Source organism: Cucumis melo, chromosome 12 (genome assembly GCF_025177605.1).
Source record: "Cucumis melo cultivar AY chromosome 12, USDA_Cmelo_AY_1.0, whole genome shotgun sequence".
NCBI classification, from domain to species: domain Eukaryota; kingdom Viridiplantae; phylum Streptophyta; class Magnoliopsida; order Cucurbitales; family Cucurbitaceae; genus Cucumis; species Cucumis melo.
In genome coordinates this window covers 25107947-25127308 of record NC_066868.1, presented here as the reverse complement: position 1 = coordinate 25127308, position 19362 = coordinate 25107947, and the positions used below count along the sequence as shown (strand labels likewise).

Below are 19362 nucleotides of genomic sequence, written 5' to 3'. Positions count from 1 at the left end.
CATATCACTGATAGGCCCTAACACTAAGCAATAACACAAATCTAAAACAGATCAACATGCCAAAGAAGCAAGTTAAACATCCTTCAAATCTATCAGTGATGTATAAACATATCATGACCTTAACCCTAAGTAATAACACACAAACTTAAAAACAAAGCACAACCAAACAGAAAATGAAGGAATCAATTTCAAACAAATAGAAAAAGAAGAAAATCTACTTCAAATAGGTTATGACCAAACGAAAACAAAGATACTTTACGAAAATAACTTACTATTTCAAACGAAAAGAAAATAACTTACGATTGTACAGGTGGAGTGGAGGACGTGGCGAAGTGAATAACGAAAAGCAAAGAAGTCTATAAAGATGAAGTGGAGAACGTAGCGAAGCGGAAGGCACTAGTATCGACACTGAAAAACCAAATCAGAATACAAAAAAAGGAGAAGAAAGTAGAAAATGGAAGGTAAACTTGAAGAAGTCTGCTTGAAATCGAAATACGAAGCAACATAAGCTTAAAGTGTATCTATAGGGGCATTTTCATCTTTGTTGTTAAAATTTGCCATATTTGCAATTTTTTTAAACTTTTGCTGCATCCTTAATTAATTTAAAGCCCAATGCTATATCCCCATAGGCCCTTTTTTTTCTTGTTTTGAAATTTTCAATCTTTTGCTTTACAATAAAAGAATGGGATAGTTGAAAATGTAACAATTATATTCAAAATAATTAAGTATAAAGCAACATTTAAAAAAAAATTACAAATATAGCAAGAATTTTCAAAATCTATCAATGATAGGAGTCTATCACCGAATTGACAATGATACTTAGTACAATATTAAATAACTGATTAATTAAATAATTGTGTAATTTCAATATTTCTAATTTAAAACATGGTATATTAATTTTTTAAACAACAAACATGTTTTATTAATGGTGATCACATATTCCATTTAAACAGAAAAATCTTCAAATTAAGTAGGAAATTACGTAGGAGAATGAATCAAAATATTTAAAAAATATAGCAAAATCTTGAATTTTATAAATGATATACACGGATAGATATTGATCTACTTCTATCAACGTCTTGTCTATTAGTGTTTATTATCGATATCGATACAATTTAAAATTTTACTATATTTTGTAAATAATTTTAATTTTATTATTTTTTTTTTTTTTGCTATTTTAAAGAATTTTTCATCTTTTTATTTATGTATGTGATGAAAGTGGGGTGAAAAGAGATGAGTGCATCCTTTATGATCAAAAAGTTTGAAAGGTAAAATGAAATCTAAGATAAATTTGTTGACCCAAAAACGATATGTTTTGACAAAATGGTTCCAGAAGAACTTGGGTTTTGCCCAACTTCACAACAAAAGAAAAAAAGAAAAAGTTAATCCCATATCCATCAATAAAATTCAAAAGAATTGCTATATTTTCATTTGAGAAGTTCTTTTTCTTTTTTTGAAGGAAAAGTCTGCAAAAAATTTGTGTGGAGTTCTATTTAATAGAATGGATATTTGTAATGAATGATAGTAATCATAATTGTAAATATAGCGAAGTTGTCTATCGATGATATAGACTTTTATCGTTGATAGACCAACAACAATATCGTCAATTAATGATAGAAGTTTATCGTGAACAAACTTTATTATATTTACAAATGTTTTAAAATGTTGATATATATATGCTAATATAATTTTTATTTTGATTGTTATATTTGCAACGGTTTATAGTATAATTTATTTCTAATAATTATTCAAATAAAGTTTTTAGTGGGACGAGGTGGGTCAATTTTGATCGATACAAGAAGAAGAGTAAAAGCAGTAACTCACAAATATCAGAACTCTCTCTTACAATAGAAAGATTAAAATTTTACAAATGAAACAAACTAAAAACACAACCAAAATTTTACTAATGAAACAAACTAAAAACACAACCTTTAAAACTCCTCCCCAAAATAGCATTTTGTCTACATTTTCTTTTTCCTCTCACGATAGTAATCCACAATTTCAGAGGTAAACAATGAGGACAATTTACGTCTACGTGGCTTGAAAATAGATCTAAACAAGTAGGTGTTGTGAAACGTATCGATGGAGAGTTTAAATTGAAGTCCCCAAAAACAGCTAACTGGAATAATCGCCATTGTAGCAATGGTCATTGGAAGCCAAATATTAGAAGGGTCACGATAGAGCAAAAAGAAAGTAGCACTGAATGCCACAACCATGCACACAATGGAGATGAACAATAACACAAGTCCAGACAGCAATTTCGAGGGTAATGACTTCAAGAAATCGTCTTCTCCATAGCGCGAAGTTAGGATCGACAAGAACATCAAAATAGAAGTTGATGACGATAGCAAAGCGACCGCATCCGATATCACGAAAACAGCAAACCAACTCTTCGTTTGCAAAGTCGGATCCCCTGTTTTATCATCATTTCCACCAGGAACTGTAAATGCTGCTGCAAAAACTACTGTCGCGATTAGAGTTGCTACAAGCATACATGAATTTGCTGTGTTCTTCATCCATTCCTCGCCATGTTTTCGAAGCTCCGCATGTTCCTTGGTGAATAACTCACGTGGGGTTAACTGAATAGAGCCATCATTACATTTGGCTTCAAGTTGGCAAGGCAAAACAATTTTTTCTACTTCCTTAAACCAAAGCAATTCACGTTGCATTTGAAGGGCAGGTCCTGAAACTCTATTAAGATGGTTTAAAGCAGGCAGTTTTGCAGCTAAATGTAACATGTTGTAATTTCCTTTGGTAGTTGTTGTATATCTTGTTGAGAAATCTCTTGGTCCACTAATCTCATGGATTAGATTGAAGACATTCTCGAGTCGATTTTCGACTGCTATGTGAAATATGCTTTTTTTGTCATCATCTTCTTCCCATACAATATCAGGATATGAGCCAATAAGTAAAATCAAAAACTCCACATTTCCTGCTCTTGCAGCATCATGAAGCAATCCTGTGGGATGTTTGATGAAGGCCAGTGTCTCCTTTTCATCCAAATCTCGTAGAACATGTTCCCATAGAGAAATCACTAACTGACGAGCTAATGTTTTTGCATCATCTTTGTTGCAGGTTCCTTTAAATAATGCAGATGGTTAAAAGGCGTCAAGCAAGAATAAATATATATAATCATTAATAAATTTGTAACTTAACCATAAATCATTTGAAACTAACCATAGCTGATGCACTTTTTCCAAAAGTTAATCTCACGTCGACTTCGGAATATTTCCGATGGCTTTCTAGCTAAGACATGCAAAGCAGTCTCATCATTATTCTTCCCGTTCCTCATAGTTGCTAACTTTGGATTTTCTTTCAGAATGTTCAAACCTACACCTTTAATAAAGAGAAAGTTCAAGTTAAAACAAGAACATTAACCAAAATTTGATCAGTTGGAACAAGTTTATTTGATTATATAGCAATCAAATTTAAAATATTAAACATACAGAACAACATTAATTTTTTTTTTTGCAAATATACCAAAGTACTATTGCTATATATCATTTGAAATGTTTTTAAAAATATTTTTATACACTTGTTTATTTTCCTAAAATTGTTATCCATTCCAATTGCCCTAATAGAAATTAAGACCTTTGGAATAAATGACATCTAAGCAAAAAAAATGAAATAAAATACACAGCAAATAATAAAATAATTATATATATAACACAAAAAAATAATAAAGGGCTAAAACACTCAAGTGCAGCTAGCTAGCCACCATCGCTAATAGCTGATATTAATTGCTAACAATTGTTATAACTAATAGTGTTATTCTAGTATTATAACTTAATTAAGTTTATCGTTGATAACTGCTATTTGCAATAACTTTTTATTTGTCACTATTATTACGAGTCTCTCGATTTTCTCAAATTGATAGTTATCGTTAATAGCCATTAATAGTTGCTATAAGTTACTATTAGTGATAGTTTTTAACCGCGATAGAGGCACTAAAATACATACTTGACATTTAGAAAATAATCCAGTGAATTGGTTTAACATTTTTCTATTCTTGAAAATATTTTATTCTTGTTCTAGATTTTTAGTTTATTTATTAAATAATGCTATTTGCTGTAATTTTCGTAATAGATTACCGTAAAAGTCGCTGTGTATGGCAGCAATGAGAAGCAGAGTCTTCTCTTCATCGTTTAGTTGATTGAGTTTGGTGACAGACAAGAGATAAGAAGCCATTTTTTCACGTCTATACGATACTGCAATGTAAAGTGGAGTTATATTTTCATCTCCACGAATAAGTGGAAGATTTTCGTTCTTTTCCACTAACAACTTGGCAATTCTTTCACTCCCTTCTTCAGCTGCGAAACAAAGGGCTGTATGTCCATTTTTATTCTTTAAGCTCAACTCATCTGGCCTCATTTTCCCGATCAACTTCTTTACGAAATCTATGTGCTCGGTTGCTGCAGAAATGTGAAGAATGGTTTCTTCGTTTCTCGTTATAGGATCACTTAGTTTCAATGAGTACTTTTTGATTATTGATTCTGCCGTTTTCCAATCACCGTTCAGTGCTGAGTGACGGAGACTTGTATTTATTGCAGCTGTTAACATTATTACAACAGTATGTTTATAAGCGATTTTAACTGTCATGCTCAAAATCATTCTACAACATGCATTGAATTACTCAAAATTAATTTAAATATTATATGTTACACTTTAAATAATAGTTAAATTGGACGGAATACTAATGGTTGCACCCATCTTTATTAGTTATGAACAATTGAGAAAGCTATATAAAAAGATGAATGAATGGACTTGGGATTTTCTTAAATACAATAATAGTAATTTCAAAGTATATATATAAGAAAAACATAAACACACAGGAAAATCCAAAGTTGCTTTTAAAAGACGTACAAAGAAAAAAGAAAAAGAAAAAGGATGATAGTTGGAAATTAAAAGCTTACATACATTTTACCATCCACTTAACCATTTCATCCCCGCAACCTCTTCCATCCTGTTTTTCCTTGCCCTCCTCTGTGGTGGTATTGCATTGAGTATTACACGGATCCTGAGAGTCGGGTGGCGGAGGAATGACGTTATTTTCAACAACAACCTCTACCATATCATGTCGATTGTCACATGGGTCAAAATCTGAAAAGTTCTGGGATTTTGTGGAAGGGTTCATTCTCAATCCCAAGCGATGGAGAAGGATGAAAGATGGAATAAGTAATATGTGGGTGAAAGTACAAAAATTTATAGTGGGAACTCTCCCCAAAGCCTTCTCCCGGCAAGCAACCAAAAAGCAGGTCTCAATACATACAATAAGGCAAATGACAGTTCAAAAAATGGAAACAACAAGAAGTACCATTTCAGCTTCTTTACGTATTCCTTATTTGTTTAATTGTTATAGCTTTTTGGGAATTTAAACGTGCGGTGTTTTTTTCTTTTAAAAAAAATATTTTTATTACTTTGTAAAATTGTTTTAAATGACAATTATTGTTGAAATTTTTATAATTTTTTAAAACCTACCTTTGAAAATTTGCCTTGGTTTTTTAAACCATCTGTAAAACATAGATAAAAAAAAAAAAAAAAGAAAGTGGGAAGAGTAGTATCTATAGATTTAATTTTAAAAATTAAAAATTAGAAACAAAATAGTTACGAGACTAAATTGATTTATGTTTTTATTCTTTTTGAGAAGATAGGTTAAGAATTTTTAAGACCAAAGGGAGAACAGCAACTTTATTCCTTAACGCCCAATACATTGTGTAAAGATTCTCAATTAACTTTTTTAATTATTGAGTTTTTAAGTGCTTATAATAAACACTTTTTTTTTTTTTTTTTTTTTTTTTTTTGTAAATTCTTCATCTGGTCTCTTTTTTATGAATGCATCAATACAACGGATATTCTTCAAAAAAGGCTTCCAAATGAGTCTAAAACCATTGTGGTGTATTCTTTGTAAGGAAGCTGATGAAGATATAAACCATATGTTTACCTCTTGCTCTTTTAGTCATTACATATAGGGATCTCTTAAATCGACCCTGAATTGGAACATCGATTTACAACGCACTGCTGCTCTTTGTAAATGCATTTGCCTTTTGAACCAAAAATTAAAGAAGAATATTTTTCGCTTAAACTTGGCCGTTGTATCTCTTTGGTCTATTTGGAAAGAAAGAAATAGTAGAATCTTCAATGACAAAGAAAAATCACTTGCTGAAGTTTGGAAAGATATTCGAGTGCTTACTGACCTTTGGACTAGTAGATCTCCCTAGTTCTACAACTACACTGCTAGCACCATAGCTCTTAATTTAAATGTTTTCCATTAATTTGAGCTTTTGGGTTGTTTGGGCTTATCTCTATCCCCTTTTGTTTTCTTTTTTCCGACTTCGTGTATTCCTTCTCTTATCATTAATGAAGTAGATGATGGTGCTAAAAGCGGGTGTTCCACCTAGTGGAGATGCCTGGGAGCACTAATGACCCAATGTATTTTTTTTAAAAAAATACTTTTTTTTCATTTGTAAACATTTTTTCAAACATTTATAAAGCCAATCCAAACATGTCAAATTTATAGAATAAAATAAAAAATCAAATTATTACTTAAATAGTCGAGTAGTTATAGTGGGTGGTAGTAGTTGTAGAGATAATAATCAAGTGTATAGCAACATTTTAAAAAAATTACAAATTAAATATTCTTATTGCTGGTACTCTTATGGTATATCAATGATAGAGCAACACTTGTATACTTTGACTGTAATTAGATGGCTTTACCAGCGTAACCCAATGGATCTAGGCCAATCACCTTAAGCTAGAACACTTACAAATTTTGTCATATTTGTAATTTTTTTATTAATTAGTCTAGATGATATTTATAATTTACTCATTATACAGATGTATGAATGTTTTTATTAAATAAAAAAACCACGATAATATTATTGAGTCAAACTATTTTTAATTTTGTAGATATATATAGTTTAATTATCTTTTTAAATAGGGGATTCGAAGTTAATTACTATTGTACACTTGAATACTAGTAGGATTAAGCTCTCGTTCACATAACGATAACAACAAACAGAAATCTTAATAACATTATAATAACAAAAATGTGAAATACGACGTTGTGGTATGGTAGTGGCCAAATTAAAGAAAAAAAATATATATATATATATATATATATATATTTTAATACATGAGTTAATTGTGAACAAAGGAAGTTTATATGTATATTAAACATAGAATATTTATAACAAAGAATATGCCCCAGGTATCAGAAAGAACAAGAATATTAAAATAAAATATATGTATCTTTACTAAAGCAAGTAACAAAATATTATCACAAATCTGCTTCTTTTTCTTTTTCCTTTTCTTTTTCTTTTTCCTTTTCTTTTTCTTTTTCCTTTTTATGAAAAACCAAATGGCAAGTTTCATTAACAACAATTAAGTTTTAAAAGTAGCACATAATTGGCCAATATTTGAAGACAACTCTTCCTCATCACATTAGGAAGAATAATACTTAACCCAGAGAAGCTAATAGGGCTTTGGTACACTTTTGGTACTTTATCCTTTAAAGATTCACATTCTTAATACAATTCATTATCTATTGCAAATTTAATTTATATAATAACATCCATGTGCAATCCTACCGGTACTAATGCATTGGATCCTATCAAAACTCCACAGTTAAGCGTGCTCGGAAGAGATCAATGATGCTAGGTTGGGTGATCAACCACTTAGAAAGTTTTCATGCATGTTGCACCACTTTTAAAAAATTTATATAATAACATCCGCTGATATTTTATTTCTTCCCTAACAATGATTCTTATTACGGGTAAATTAGGGTGTGTTTGGTTTATCCAAGTTAATTAAAATCAATTAAATACAATGATTCTCTACTAAGTTGATACTACCTAGTATCTTATCACTCCCTCTTCATTAATATATAACAAAAAACTTAGGAAGTCGAGAAGAGTATGGCTAGAGACAAGTCCAAAAAAGAAATTATACAAAAGTATTGATACTCAAGACAATAAAACTAACATTATAATTTGAGAAAAGATTAGATCTACTAGTCTATAGACCCGTGAACGCTTTTATATCATCCCACAACTCAGAAGCGTTTCTTTCTAGACTCTTGAATATCCTGTTGTTCCTTTCAAGTTAACCACATAGTAACGGCAATAATGTTGAAGCTGATGGTCCCTTTTTGGCTTTTAAAATTGCTTTTAAACCTCATGCACCGATTTCATCCTCTTTGATGTCATTGACGACACAAGTTAGATTTACCCACTTGGTTTCGAGTTAGATTTGTACACCCAATGGCCTTATATATTAACACCGGCCGGATCAAAACAATCACAACTTGAAGCCTTTAAATCATATTGCCCATGGTTTGTAGGGTTTTTCTTAGCCACTTATTTTCAAAAATGTTTTTACAGTTTGCCAATGGATTCTATAGTTTAATTGGAATCTGTAGTTGGCATATCAAAACATAAGTTTGGGTTTAGGGTAATTTGGGGCGATGTGACGCACAAAAGTTCAAACGTACTATAAAGTTAAGGAATATTCTTTTATTCATAGTCCCCCTAATTTCCTATCCCTAGTAAAAAATAAAAATAGTTGGTTAAATAACAAAATTGGAACAGAAAGAAAAAAAGAAACTATTGGGAGAGATAAACTCTAAAGTGGACAATCGTATCATCTCCATCAGTCATGTATTGGTTCTCCCTCCGCCGGAGGTTCTCGATCACCGCAAACCCACTGGCATTCTCATACTTCCCGGTCCCACCAACCACTGCAATCGGCGACTCCATCGACCCTCTCCTGTGTACTCCAAAGAAGCTTATTGTATCTTCGTTCTTCTTCTCCTCATCTTCGTCGAATCGGTGTAAGATGACGGTCAACGCTACCGTATGGCTAGAACCGTCCAATGAGCTAATAAAGTAGAATCCTTGACCTCTGCCCATTACACCCGATCCCAACTCTTCACCTTCCGTCAACTCGTTGTCGATCGTCGTGAGCGACCCAAACATGACATGCTGGAGGACGGCACCAGAAGGGAGCTGACCGGCTGTGACAAACGGTTGGTTATTATTGTTATTATTGTTTGTTATTCCTCCCCGGCCGTTTGAATTTCTGTTGGCGGCTACGAGTGGGACCCCACCAGGGATAGGGAAAATGGTTTTTCTGGGTTTGGAGAAGGGGAGGCCGGCGGTGGGCTCCGCCTTGTTGGGTATGGTTCCGGTGACCGTTCTTGCAGTTGGGTGGGACCCACCGAGAATATTGTGCATGAAAAAAGATAGATTTGTTTTGACTTGGTCAAGAGGATTTGGGGCGGCCACTTGGTTGAGGATTGTTGTTGATGAGTCGGAATATGATAAAGCAGTGAGAATGAAGAAGAGAGAGAGTGGAAACTTGGGGTTAGTTGGATTGGCCATTAATGTTTGGGTTGAATGGAAATTGATCGTAGAGAGGAGTTGTATTAATACACAGTTAATATGAAAATGAAGTGGATGAAATGGAGTTGTTTTATAATGGTGATTTGGTTGAATAATTACCTAAACCCTTTCATGGAAACAATATATTATTTATTGTGTAATATTAATTATACACAAATCTCTACCTCATTTACGAAAGAGTCAATAAAACTTTTCATACAAAGTTAAAGATTAGAGCATTGCAGATCATAATATGGCCCAAAAGTATGTGATTTCAAAACTTCAAAAATCATGATCAAGTGCCTTTTACCCTGAATAATTATTCAAGCTTTACATATTATTATGTGGTTATTCAACCTCCAAATAATAATATTGCCTTATGAGGGTGCAGTTCTAAGCTCAACGAACATGTCCCCATCAGCTGCCCTTATGCCATGAGATGCTGGTTATTTAATTTTTTAAAAATTTTGAGGGAGAAGAAGATTCAGGTGAAATAGCTATAATTGGAGTTGATAAATTAGGCATGAAGATCGTTGATGATATGTTTACAGTGAAGGATAAAATTAAAATTAACCTCAATAAATAATTGTTTGGTTATTAAGAAAACAATAAAGTAGTAAATTATTGTTATTGAAAAATGAAATTTTGTACTATCTAAATTTAACTAGCTAAATTTTAGTTTACTAAATAAATAAATTTAAGAAATAGAAACAATTTGAGTAATTGGAATCTATTGATGGTGCAATAATTAAGTGTATGAGACCATTTAAAAAAAAATTATCAATATAGAAATTTTCTCAAATCACTTTAGTTTATTTCATTTTTATAAATTTAAGAGATTTTGATAAAATTATATATATGTATATTTCTTTTTTTTTTAATTAATTAATGATAATCAGCAAAGTAAAGGGGAGAGTAGAGGGCTAGAGATAAGCCCAAACAACCCAAGAAAAGTTACACAAAAGCATTCAAATTTAAAGCTATGATCGTAGCTGAGTAACTAGAAAAATTCTTTGATCTTGTAGTCCAGGGGCCAGTCAACGCTTTTATATCATCCCAGCAAGTTTGAATGGATTTGGCTTTGTCATTAAAGATCCTATTGTTCCGCTCAAGCCAAATATTCCATAGAGAAATAGCCACAGTATTGAAGATGATAATGTTTTTGTCATATTTTTGGTTCCACTCACATATATTCTTGCAAAGGTCCGAGGTGCTTTGAGATTGAAAGCTCCAATTAAAGAGTGTTTATCTTCTTCCAAATGGAGACTGCAAAAGGGCAGGTAATAAAAAAGTGGTTTTTGTCTTCTTCTTCACCCTTACACATAACACACCAATTATGCTTCGAACAAAGGTTTGGGAGACGCTTGACAAGCTGTTATGCTGTGTTAATACATTCATGAAGAAGAGACCACATAAAGAATTTACACTTTTTTGGAATGTTGGATTTCCACAAGTTTGTGTATATACTTTGCTCAAAGATATTTCGACTGCTAGGATCACTATGGTGGATAGCTTTTTTAACCGAAGCAACTGAAAAGCTACCATTTGTGTTGAGCTTCCATCTTGGAGTGTCACAGCCGAGGCACTAATTGGGGATGATATAAATGTTTTGAGTTCGTTCCAATGGGAAGATTCCCAGCTACGGAGTTGTCTTCTAGGGAAGAGATCCCAATCCAGAGAGTCCGGATTCCACATATCTTTTATCAAGTTCTTTTGCTTAGTAGTTATCGCATATAATCTTGGATAGTGTGTTGAAAAGGGACTGTTTTGATGCCACATACTATGCCAAAAAGATAGACTCTCCCCATTTCTAATGTTCCAAGAGATTTAAGGACGGAGCCGGTCAATACATTTGATGATAGAATGCCAGGGTGCTCTAGTGCTACTGTATTTGCCTTTAATAGGGAAATCTCCCACATATTGAACGTCATATTTGGCCAAAATGATGTTCTTCCACAAAGATTTATCTTGATGTATGAATCTCCAAAGCCATTTATTGAGCAAGGCGAAGTTTGTATCTTTGATATATGCGACTTATCCCAAGCCCCCCTTTCTCCTTGGGCGAGGCAATAACAGACCAATTAATGAGATGCAGTTTGTGATTGTCCTTTGGATGTTTCCAAAAAAAAATTCCTCTAATTTTGCTCAATATCTTTGTATATGTAGTATGGAGCTTTGAAGACTGACATTTGATAAGTGGGGAGGCTAGAAAGCGAGGAATTGATCGGGGTGATTTTTCCTCCTTTAGATAACATAGAGTATTTTCAGCAACTAAGTTTCTTTTGGATCTTTTCTGATATGTTGGCCCAGAAATTTCTACATAGAGTTTTCCCACCAAGAGGCACACCTAAGTAGTTGATAGGGAAGAATGGTGTGTTAATACCCCATAGATTGGCAACTATGTTAGCTTTTTCAGCATTAACATTGATAGAAGAAATAGTAGATTTGTTCAAGTTTATGCTGAGGCTTGAAGCTAGCTGAAACAAGTGTATCACATACCTCAAATTTTCAATTGATTCGTCATGGTCTTCTACAAATAAGAGAATGTCGTCCGCAAACAGTAGGTGAGTAAGATTTTGGCTGCCACTGAAACTGACTCCCTTAATTTTATAATTTTTTTCAATAGCTTCAAGCAGACGGCTGAGGTAATCCATGGCTAGAACAAATAAAAAAGGAGAAATGGGGTCTCCTCGTTGAATGCCACAGTTTGGTTGAATTTTACCTCTAGGTCTCCCATTTATGATAATGGAGTATTGAACACTACTGATGGATGACTTGATCCACGATCTCCATTTTTTAGGGAAACCTTTTTTCATAAGCATATAGTGGATAAATCTCCAATTAATTTTATCGAAAGCTTTCTCAATGTCGAGCTTTATTACAAAGCCTTTTATTTTTCTTAAGTCTCAAAAAATCTACAACTTCTAAGATGGCATCAATAATCTGTTTACCTCTAATGAAAGCCATTTGATTTTGTGCCACTATATGGGGGAGAGTAATTTTAACTCTTTCGGCTAGGAGTTTTTGCTGAAAATTTTAAATTGGAAAAACCAAAGAAACCACGTACTCCTTACAATGCTATACAATGATCTTTAAGATAAAACTTCACACTATTAATAAACATGCCCTCTTAAAAGATTGGAGGATTATTATATGCCCAATTTTATAAAATATTCTCAAAATTTCAGTTATTTCTTGTTTTAGTTGACTTTTCTCTCCTCTTTACGTGTTCAATTCTCCAATCTCTTTTCTTATTTGTTAGTGTTTTTTCTTATGCTTTTAAACACAATATTCATGAAATTTAAACTTTTGACTTCTTTAATCAAAAGTCTATGTTTTATATATGTTCTTTAAAACTTTTTCATAGCCTAGAAGTTTATCAACCAAAAAAAAAAAAAAAAGAAGCTAATTACTAACATTTACAACCTAATTTTGTTATCGATAGACTAGTATATATATATGATCGTTGTTATAATTGAAAGATTATCAATACTAAATCTAAAATTTAGTATACTGTTAAAAAATTGTATCATATACTATATTTACTAATCCTTTCATCTTGGGTTGCTATATGGATGAATTCATGTGTTGGAATTTGTCCAAATATATATGTATATATTTGTTGGAATTAATTTATTTAATGGTTTTTCAATAAGTAATTGAATTTATTTAATGTTCACTACGAGAAGTGGACGTAAATTATAAAAGTGGACAGCACGCGGCTTTGACTTTGAAGCTACAAAAATTAATTTGCAAATAATGAACAATAGCACCCTTGAAAGTAGTTGAGCAAAAGTTTTTATTGGTGTTTTTTTTGCATGAGATCAACTGTCGAGATTTATCTTGAAAGCTTAATTTTTTTCAAGGTTATCATTGTTTTGAGAATGAGTATTAGCACTTAAGATTCTATAGAATTTACTTTTAAATAGATATAATCTTCTCAAAATTTAACTAATTTTTTAATTTTCAAATGAATTTTAGGTCAACACTTTTATATAAAATTTAAAATTTGGGGAGATTACAATATAGAATTTAACAACTTATGAACCTCTTCATTTCCTTCCATATATAATTCCATTTCCTAAAATTCTTCGCATAAAGCTTTGTAAGTTGAGCCAATTAGAGTGCGAGAGCGAAATAATGACGGAAATAAGTGGAATTATGCTTCCCCGAAGATCCCACTGGTCCAGAGGCCGAAAGGGACATGAGACGACAGCAGCGCCACCCGATCCGGAGGAGCAACAACAACGTCTAGAAGAAATGACACCCGAAATAGCATCCAATTTAGAACAAAGAAATAATCTTTGTTACGAAATAATGCCGGAAATAAGAGGAATTATGCCTCCCAGAATATCCCACTGGTCTAGAAGCCGAAAGGGACATGAGACGACAGCACCACCTGATCCGGAGGAGCAACAACGTCAAAGAGGAAACGACACCGAAATAGCAACCAGCTTAAAACAAAGAAATGACCTTAGTTCTTCAGGTTCTTCAGGTATCTGCTTCCCAGAACCCGATTTAAAGATCATCCCAACCTCAGGCCATCAAACAAAACAACCCCCGAATCCAGACACTAAAATTCAAACCCCCACAAAAACAACTTCACCTCCGCCTTCAAGAAGCAATTTAAAAGCTGGGTTGAACTTAACTAAACATGTTGGTTCTCCAAATGGTTCTCCCAAACAAAAATTTGGTTCTTCTCAAAGCAACGCTCCAATAATATTACATAAAATTTACAGGGAAATTGCATTTCATCGTCAAGGTAACTCATCTATTACATCTTACTTCACAAAGCTCAAGGAATTATGGGATCAACTTGCAAAAGCCTACAATGATTTGGCGCCTCAATATTCATCTGATGCAATTAATATGCTGAGTGAGCATATGGAAAGGGAAAAGGTAATCCAATTTCTTGTTGGATTAAATGATTCTTATTCCTCCACCTGTTCTAAAATACTTTTTATGAGGCCATTTCCTACCGTGGATACGGCTTTTTCTGTAATAATTCGTAAAGAGAACCGTAGGAAATTAGTAGCTTTGTCACAGTATAATGATGAGGAAAATGATCAGATACTTTAAAACACAATGCTACGATCAACAGGGTGGTGATTCGAATTACTTGTATTTTTTAGATCATGGGGGTGATAATAATGATAGTAATAAAAAAACTAGTTGATTGGTAATAATCTTCTCGAGTAAAGAAGCGAGTTGACTTGAGTTGATCAAAGTCAAGTTACATATTCTCAGTAGGTCTTATTCATGCTCGATTTATCTGGGTAGCCTTGTAGGTTACTCTACTCATGATAAGAGCAATTGTGATCCATTCTCGTCTGCTCTGTTTGGATGTTCATCCGAGATGAACAAGATGTGTATCTATTTCTTTGTCTAAAAAAATAGTATTTGTTAATAAGTTGATAGATGTATTTGTGTTTTGTGTCATTATTCCCTTAATACATTTGCTCACTAGTAATTTCATTGAAAAAAAACATAAAATGGAATCTTAAAAAAAGGGAACTATTGCAATATAAAGATGAAATTTGGAAGAGAATCAATGTTAAATATAAAATGGAACATTATATTAAGCTTCAAATTTCCTAAAAAAGAAAAAAATTCATATAATTAAAAGCAAGATTAACTTTTATAAATATAACAAATAAACAAAATACTTATGGCCCGAGTAATAAAATGAAAAAAATCATCAAATTGGCTATTTTTTTAAAATATTATAGTTTTTCCCTCCTTTTTCATTGTCTTTCTTCTTGTGATTTTTTTCTTTTCCTCGTCTTTCTTTTGTTCTACTGCAATATTTTTTTATTTTCAAACTGTTATTTGGTTCAAAATCATATATCAAATATAAAAGATGTATTTTTTTTTAAATTTTTTTCAAATTTGATTGTCGATCGTGTACCAAATCTAAACGATCGTTTAACCAAATTTTAAATAATTGTATATCAAAAATTTAAAAGAATCATTTAAACGATGTTGTACCAAACAATAACAAAATCTAAACGATCATATCAAATATATTACGTCCATTGTTGACGAAGCATTTTTTGTATTTTTCACTATGAGCTTGTGGTTTTTTTCAATTTCAAATTTGTTTTATATAATGTAAATATTTTGCTGCTTTTATTTATATATTTAAAAAGATCCCTAAAATACCTACAACTTTAATTTTGAATATTTAAATTCATTGAGTTAATTTGAGCTGCTTCATATGAAAATACCAGTGACCATCATCCCTTCTAAGGCCACAAACACTATTGTCCTCCAATTAGATAGACTTCCAACTAATTACAAACATTATTTTTTTAGATCTAAAAGCTGCAAAAATATTTGTTAAATTAAATGAATATAAAAACATTGTCATGTAGAGCCACCGACGGTATAGCACACTGTTAGGCAATTTTAGGTTTCAAGTCTAAGAGAAGAGACAATTATGTTGTATAATGACACATTATTTTAAACAAACGAAGGAGTAACTATGACTTACGGCAATTTTACGAATAATAATTAAGTACATAATAACATTTTTAAAAAACTACAAATATAACAAAATCTATTAGTGATAAACTTCTATGATCTATTAGTAATATATCAACATTTACAACATAGTCTATCAACGATTTAATAGATTTTTTTATATTTTTTTTAAAATGTTACTATGTACTTAATTATTTTAAATATACTTACTATATTTACGACTATAAAAAATGGTTAGAAAGAACATACTTTAATTTTTAAATATATTTTAAAAAAATATTATTCAAGTGGAAGTAAAAAAAATTGCAACCATGGAATTGAATGAATGTGATTATTATTTTGTGCCTATGCAAATTTGAATATCAATTAAGTTAGGTTCATTTTTACATTATATAAGATAATAAATAAGGCATAAAATTGGAAGTTTTTAGTCATATAAGTTACACCAATTACTCCTTCAAATATAATGTATATTTTTATGAGCTTCCTTTAATCTATAGTACACATTCACTTTTTCTACACATTTTACTTTTACATGTTGTTTTCACCTTATATGTAAACACTTTACAAATAAAACATAAGAAAAGAACCTTTGGTCTCAATCAGAAACAACATATACACAACTAAAGAATTTCTGAGATCATTTGGTTTGGAGATCATCATATTCAGCCTTGAGCTGTTTTTCGATCCTTGAATTTCCCAAAGCACATCTTTCATCCAACCAAGCAATTATGTCTCCAAATACAACGTCAATGTTTTCATCTGTCTCTCCATACAACAATCCATGCCACATCTCTGGATATCTCTTCAAGCTCTTATCCCAGCTCGACGCCTTCTCGTAAAGTTGCTCACTCGCCGACATATCAGTCACTCGATCTTCCTCTCCATGGAGGATTATAAACGGTAACGAAACCTGCTTAATGAAAATATCTCATCAGTTAAACCACCATGTACCCAACGACTTAACAGTTTGGACATTCATTCATTTTCAAACTGCCAACCTCATCGAGTCTTTGCTCGAGATCTAAGCTGATCCTGAGGAGTTCATGGCCAGTGTTCAAACGAGGCTTCCCTTTGTAACAGTAAGGATTAGTTCTGATCTGTTGATTTCACCATGAATTGATCAATATGAGTTGAGTTGTAATAAACACGTTTTATATTTCTTATAAAAACAGAGGAGATTAAAATATTTTACCTGATGTCTAATCTCAGGAACTTTGAAAGCTACATCAATGATATCTTGGGTTGGAACAATTTTCCATGTGGGTATAAAATTGCAAAGCTTTGTCAGTATACTTACAACTAGTGGACTTGGTTTAACATCATCTGCAATCTGCCAAAAACAGGGGAATTTTGAACTTCAAATTGAAGAAACATTTTGATTTGCCTATAAGACCTTAACTCGTAGGGTATGTATATGTACTAAGGACCAAGGTCCAAGGATCAAATCTCTCACCCTTACTTGAATTAAAAAAGAAAGGTTTCATTCTGAAATAGAAACAGAAAATTTGGGTCATACCTTACACATAGGTGCAACCAAGACAGCACCATCCCAATAATCTGGTTTTTTTCTATGCAATAACAAAGCCACTGCTCCTCCCATTGACTCTCCTAATAGGTACCTCATTTTGTTCCTGTTTTCTTTCCTTTCTGGGTATTGAAAACCATTGTTTTTAATGAAAACCCATATAAAAATTTTCAATAAAAACGAATACAAATCGAATCTTTTGAATAGAGAAGATACCAGAAATGTCTGTGAAGAAATTGGAGCAATCATCCACTACGAAATCAAAGCTTGTAATATAGCCTTGCAAGCCATCTGATTTTCCATGGCCTTCGTAATCGATACCATAAACAGCAAAACCTGCCTTTGCAAGCCGAACTGCTGTGCCTATAATTCAAATCAAAGAACAGAATTGTTGAGTTTTTTAATTTGGTATGAATATTTGGAATTGGTGGAAGGAGATATAGGTTTATGTGGAATTAACTATTCATGGTGATGCTGCATTCCATTGCATAGCCATGGCAGATGAAGATCAAAGCCTTTGGTTCCTTATCCTTTGGAAGCCATTTGCACGTGAAAAGATTCATCCCACGTGAGTTCAATATAAATTCCTGCAAATTTAATAAATAAATCAATAGTTAAAATCATTGGCTCATCCAATAAAAAAATCTTAAACTGAGAAACTTTAGTCGAGATTACGTGACCATTGAATTTAGAAATTACTTCAAAACTAAAAGTCTTAAGATAGTATCAAATGATTCACTAAATGTTTAAAAAGTCATTTTTCAAACATGCCTTTATATATGATAAACATAACATTTTGTCAATAATTTAACACAAAACGTTTCACCCATCTTATTATTAAAAGTGAAGACTAATCTTACTGAAATGACAAAAACCTATCTTAAAAAAAAAAAGAAAGAAAAAAACAACAGAAAAGAAACAAACCACATAATTCAAAGATATATTTGCAATACTCTTCCTAAATCCTAAACACAAATAATTTCGAAATAAAAACTAAGAAAAACAACAAATTCAACACGTTTCGAAACAAAATTAATGGCTAACCTCTTCATAGGTGAGGCCATCTAGTTGTTGAGCAGCCTGCAAGATATTAAAAGAAAATCATAAAGAGAAAAACGAGAGAGAGAGAGAGAGAGAATACAGAAAAAAGAGAGAGAAACCATGGAGAAGGATATCTCTGTGGAAGCAAAGATGACAGAAAGTGGAAGTGAGAAAAAAATGGTGGAAAGATATTTATGTAGGAAAAGGGAAGAAGAAGAAGAAGAAGAAGAATGGATATTTATTTAAATTAAAGGCGATTTTGAAGAAAATAAATTAACAAAATGAAAAATGAATAATTGGGTGGGAAAGCTTTAAATGCTTCGAAAATTCAAAGAGAGCAGGCGAGTGCGTTTGCATGTCAAGTTGTGTTGTTGGACTTTGTATTGTGTTGGGGAGCCACTGATTTCATTGTCAACCCTCTAACTAATGCCAAATTTCCCGTGATGAATTTTAGCCTTTTGTAGTTTTCTCTTTCTTTTGTTTTTTTAGGATAAGTTTGAGATTGCTTCGTTTTGTTTTCTAATGTATTACATGAATAATTTGGTGTGTTTACGTTTCTTTTTTGGTTGGGACATTTGTTGATATAAACACAAAAAAAAAAAAAAAAAAAAAAATAATAGTGTGGCAAGAAGTTAAATTTGGCAAGGAATAGGGATATATTTTGATGATTATGATCGATCTGATAGAAGAAAATAAATAATCGTAGCTGCCTCTGCCCGCCAACATTGACAGTGACTTGGATAATAGGTAGTGATTAATTTAATTTGGGATTTAATGTCGTGAAGAAGATTTGGAAAATTTGGTCATTTTGATTAGATTTATATGTTCTCGGGCCTTCTAAAAGAAGCTGACTAATGGGCACGTTTAAGTTGCACAGAAACTATTTCACCGACATCTTTCTTTTTCTGCTTAATTTTATACTGTTTGTGGCTA

General features: G+C 32.0%; 3 protein-coding genes across 3 annotated transcripts; all 3 read right to left on the bottom strand.

The window, feature by feature from the left end:
- Positions 1–1946: 1946 nt before the first annotated feature.
- LOC103485007 (ankyrin repeat-containing protein ITN1-like) lies at positions 1947–5150 on the bottom strand. The gene is made up of 4 exons (XM_008442444.3): positions 4918–5150; positions 4092–4550; positions 3178–3336; positions 1947–3079 (listed from the first exon to the last, which is right to left on the bottom strand). Exons 1-4 carry the CDS (start codon positions 5132–5134, stop codon positions 1962–1964), a joined length of 1953 nt encoding a protein of 650 aa, XP_008440666.2. The 5' UTR covers positions 5135–5150; the 3' UTR covers positions 1947–1961.
- Positions 5151–8485: 3335 nt separating this feature from the next.
- LOC103485022 (dirigent protein 9-like) lies at positions 8486–9447 on the bottom strand. The gene has a single exon (XM_008442462.3). It carries the CDS (start codon positions 9375–9377, stop codon positions 8601–8603), a length of 777 nt encoding a protein of 258 aa, XP_008440684.2. The 5' UTR covers positions 9378–9447; the 3' UTR covers positions 8486–8600.
- A 6862-nt stretch (positions 9448–16309) lies between these two features.
- Positions 16310–19024, bottom strand: LOC103485032 (caffeoylshikimate esterase-like). The gene is made up of 8 exons (XM_008442474.3): positions 18549–19024; positions 18433–18468; positions 17849–17975; positions 17605–17751; positions 17380–17510; positions 17056–17193; positions 16862–16960; positions 16310–16773 (listed from the first exon to the last, which is right to left on the bottom strand). Exons 1-8 carry the CDS (start codon positions 18549–18551, stop codon positions 16501–16503), a joined length of 954 nt encoding a protein of 317 aa, XP_008440696.1. The 5' UTR covers positions 18552–19024; the 3' UTR covers positions 16310–16500.
- Positions 19025–19362: the final 338 nt, after the last annotated feature.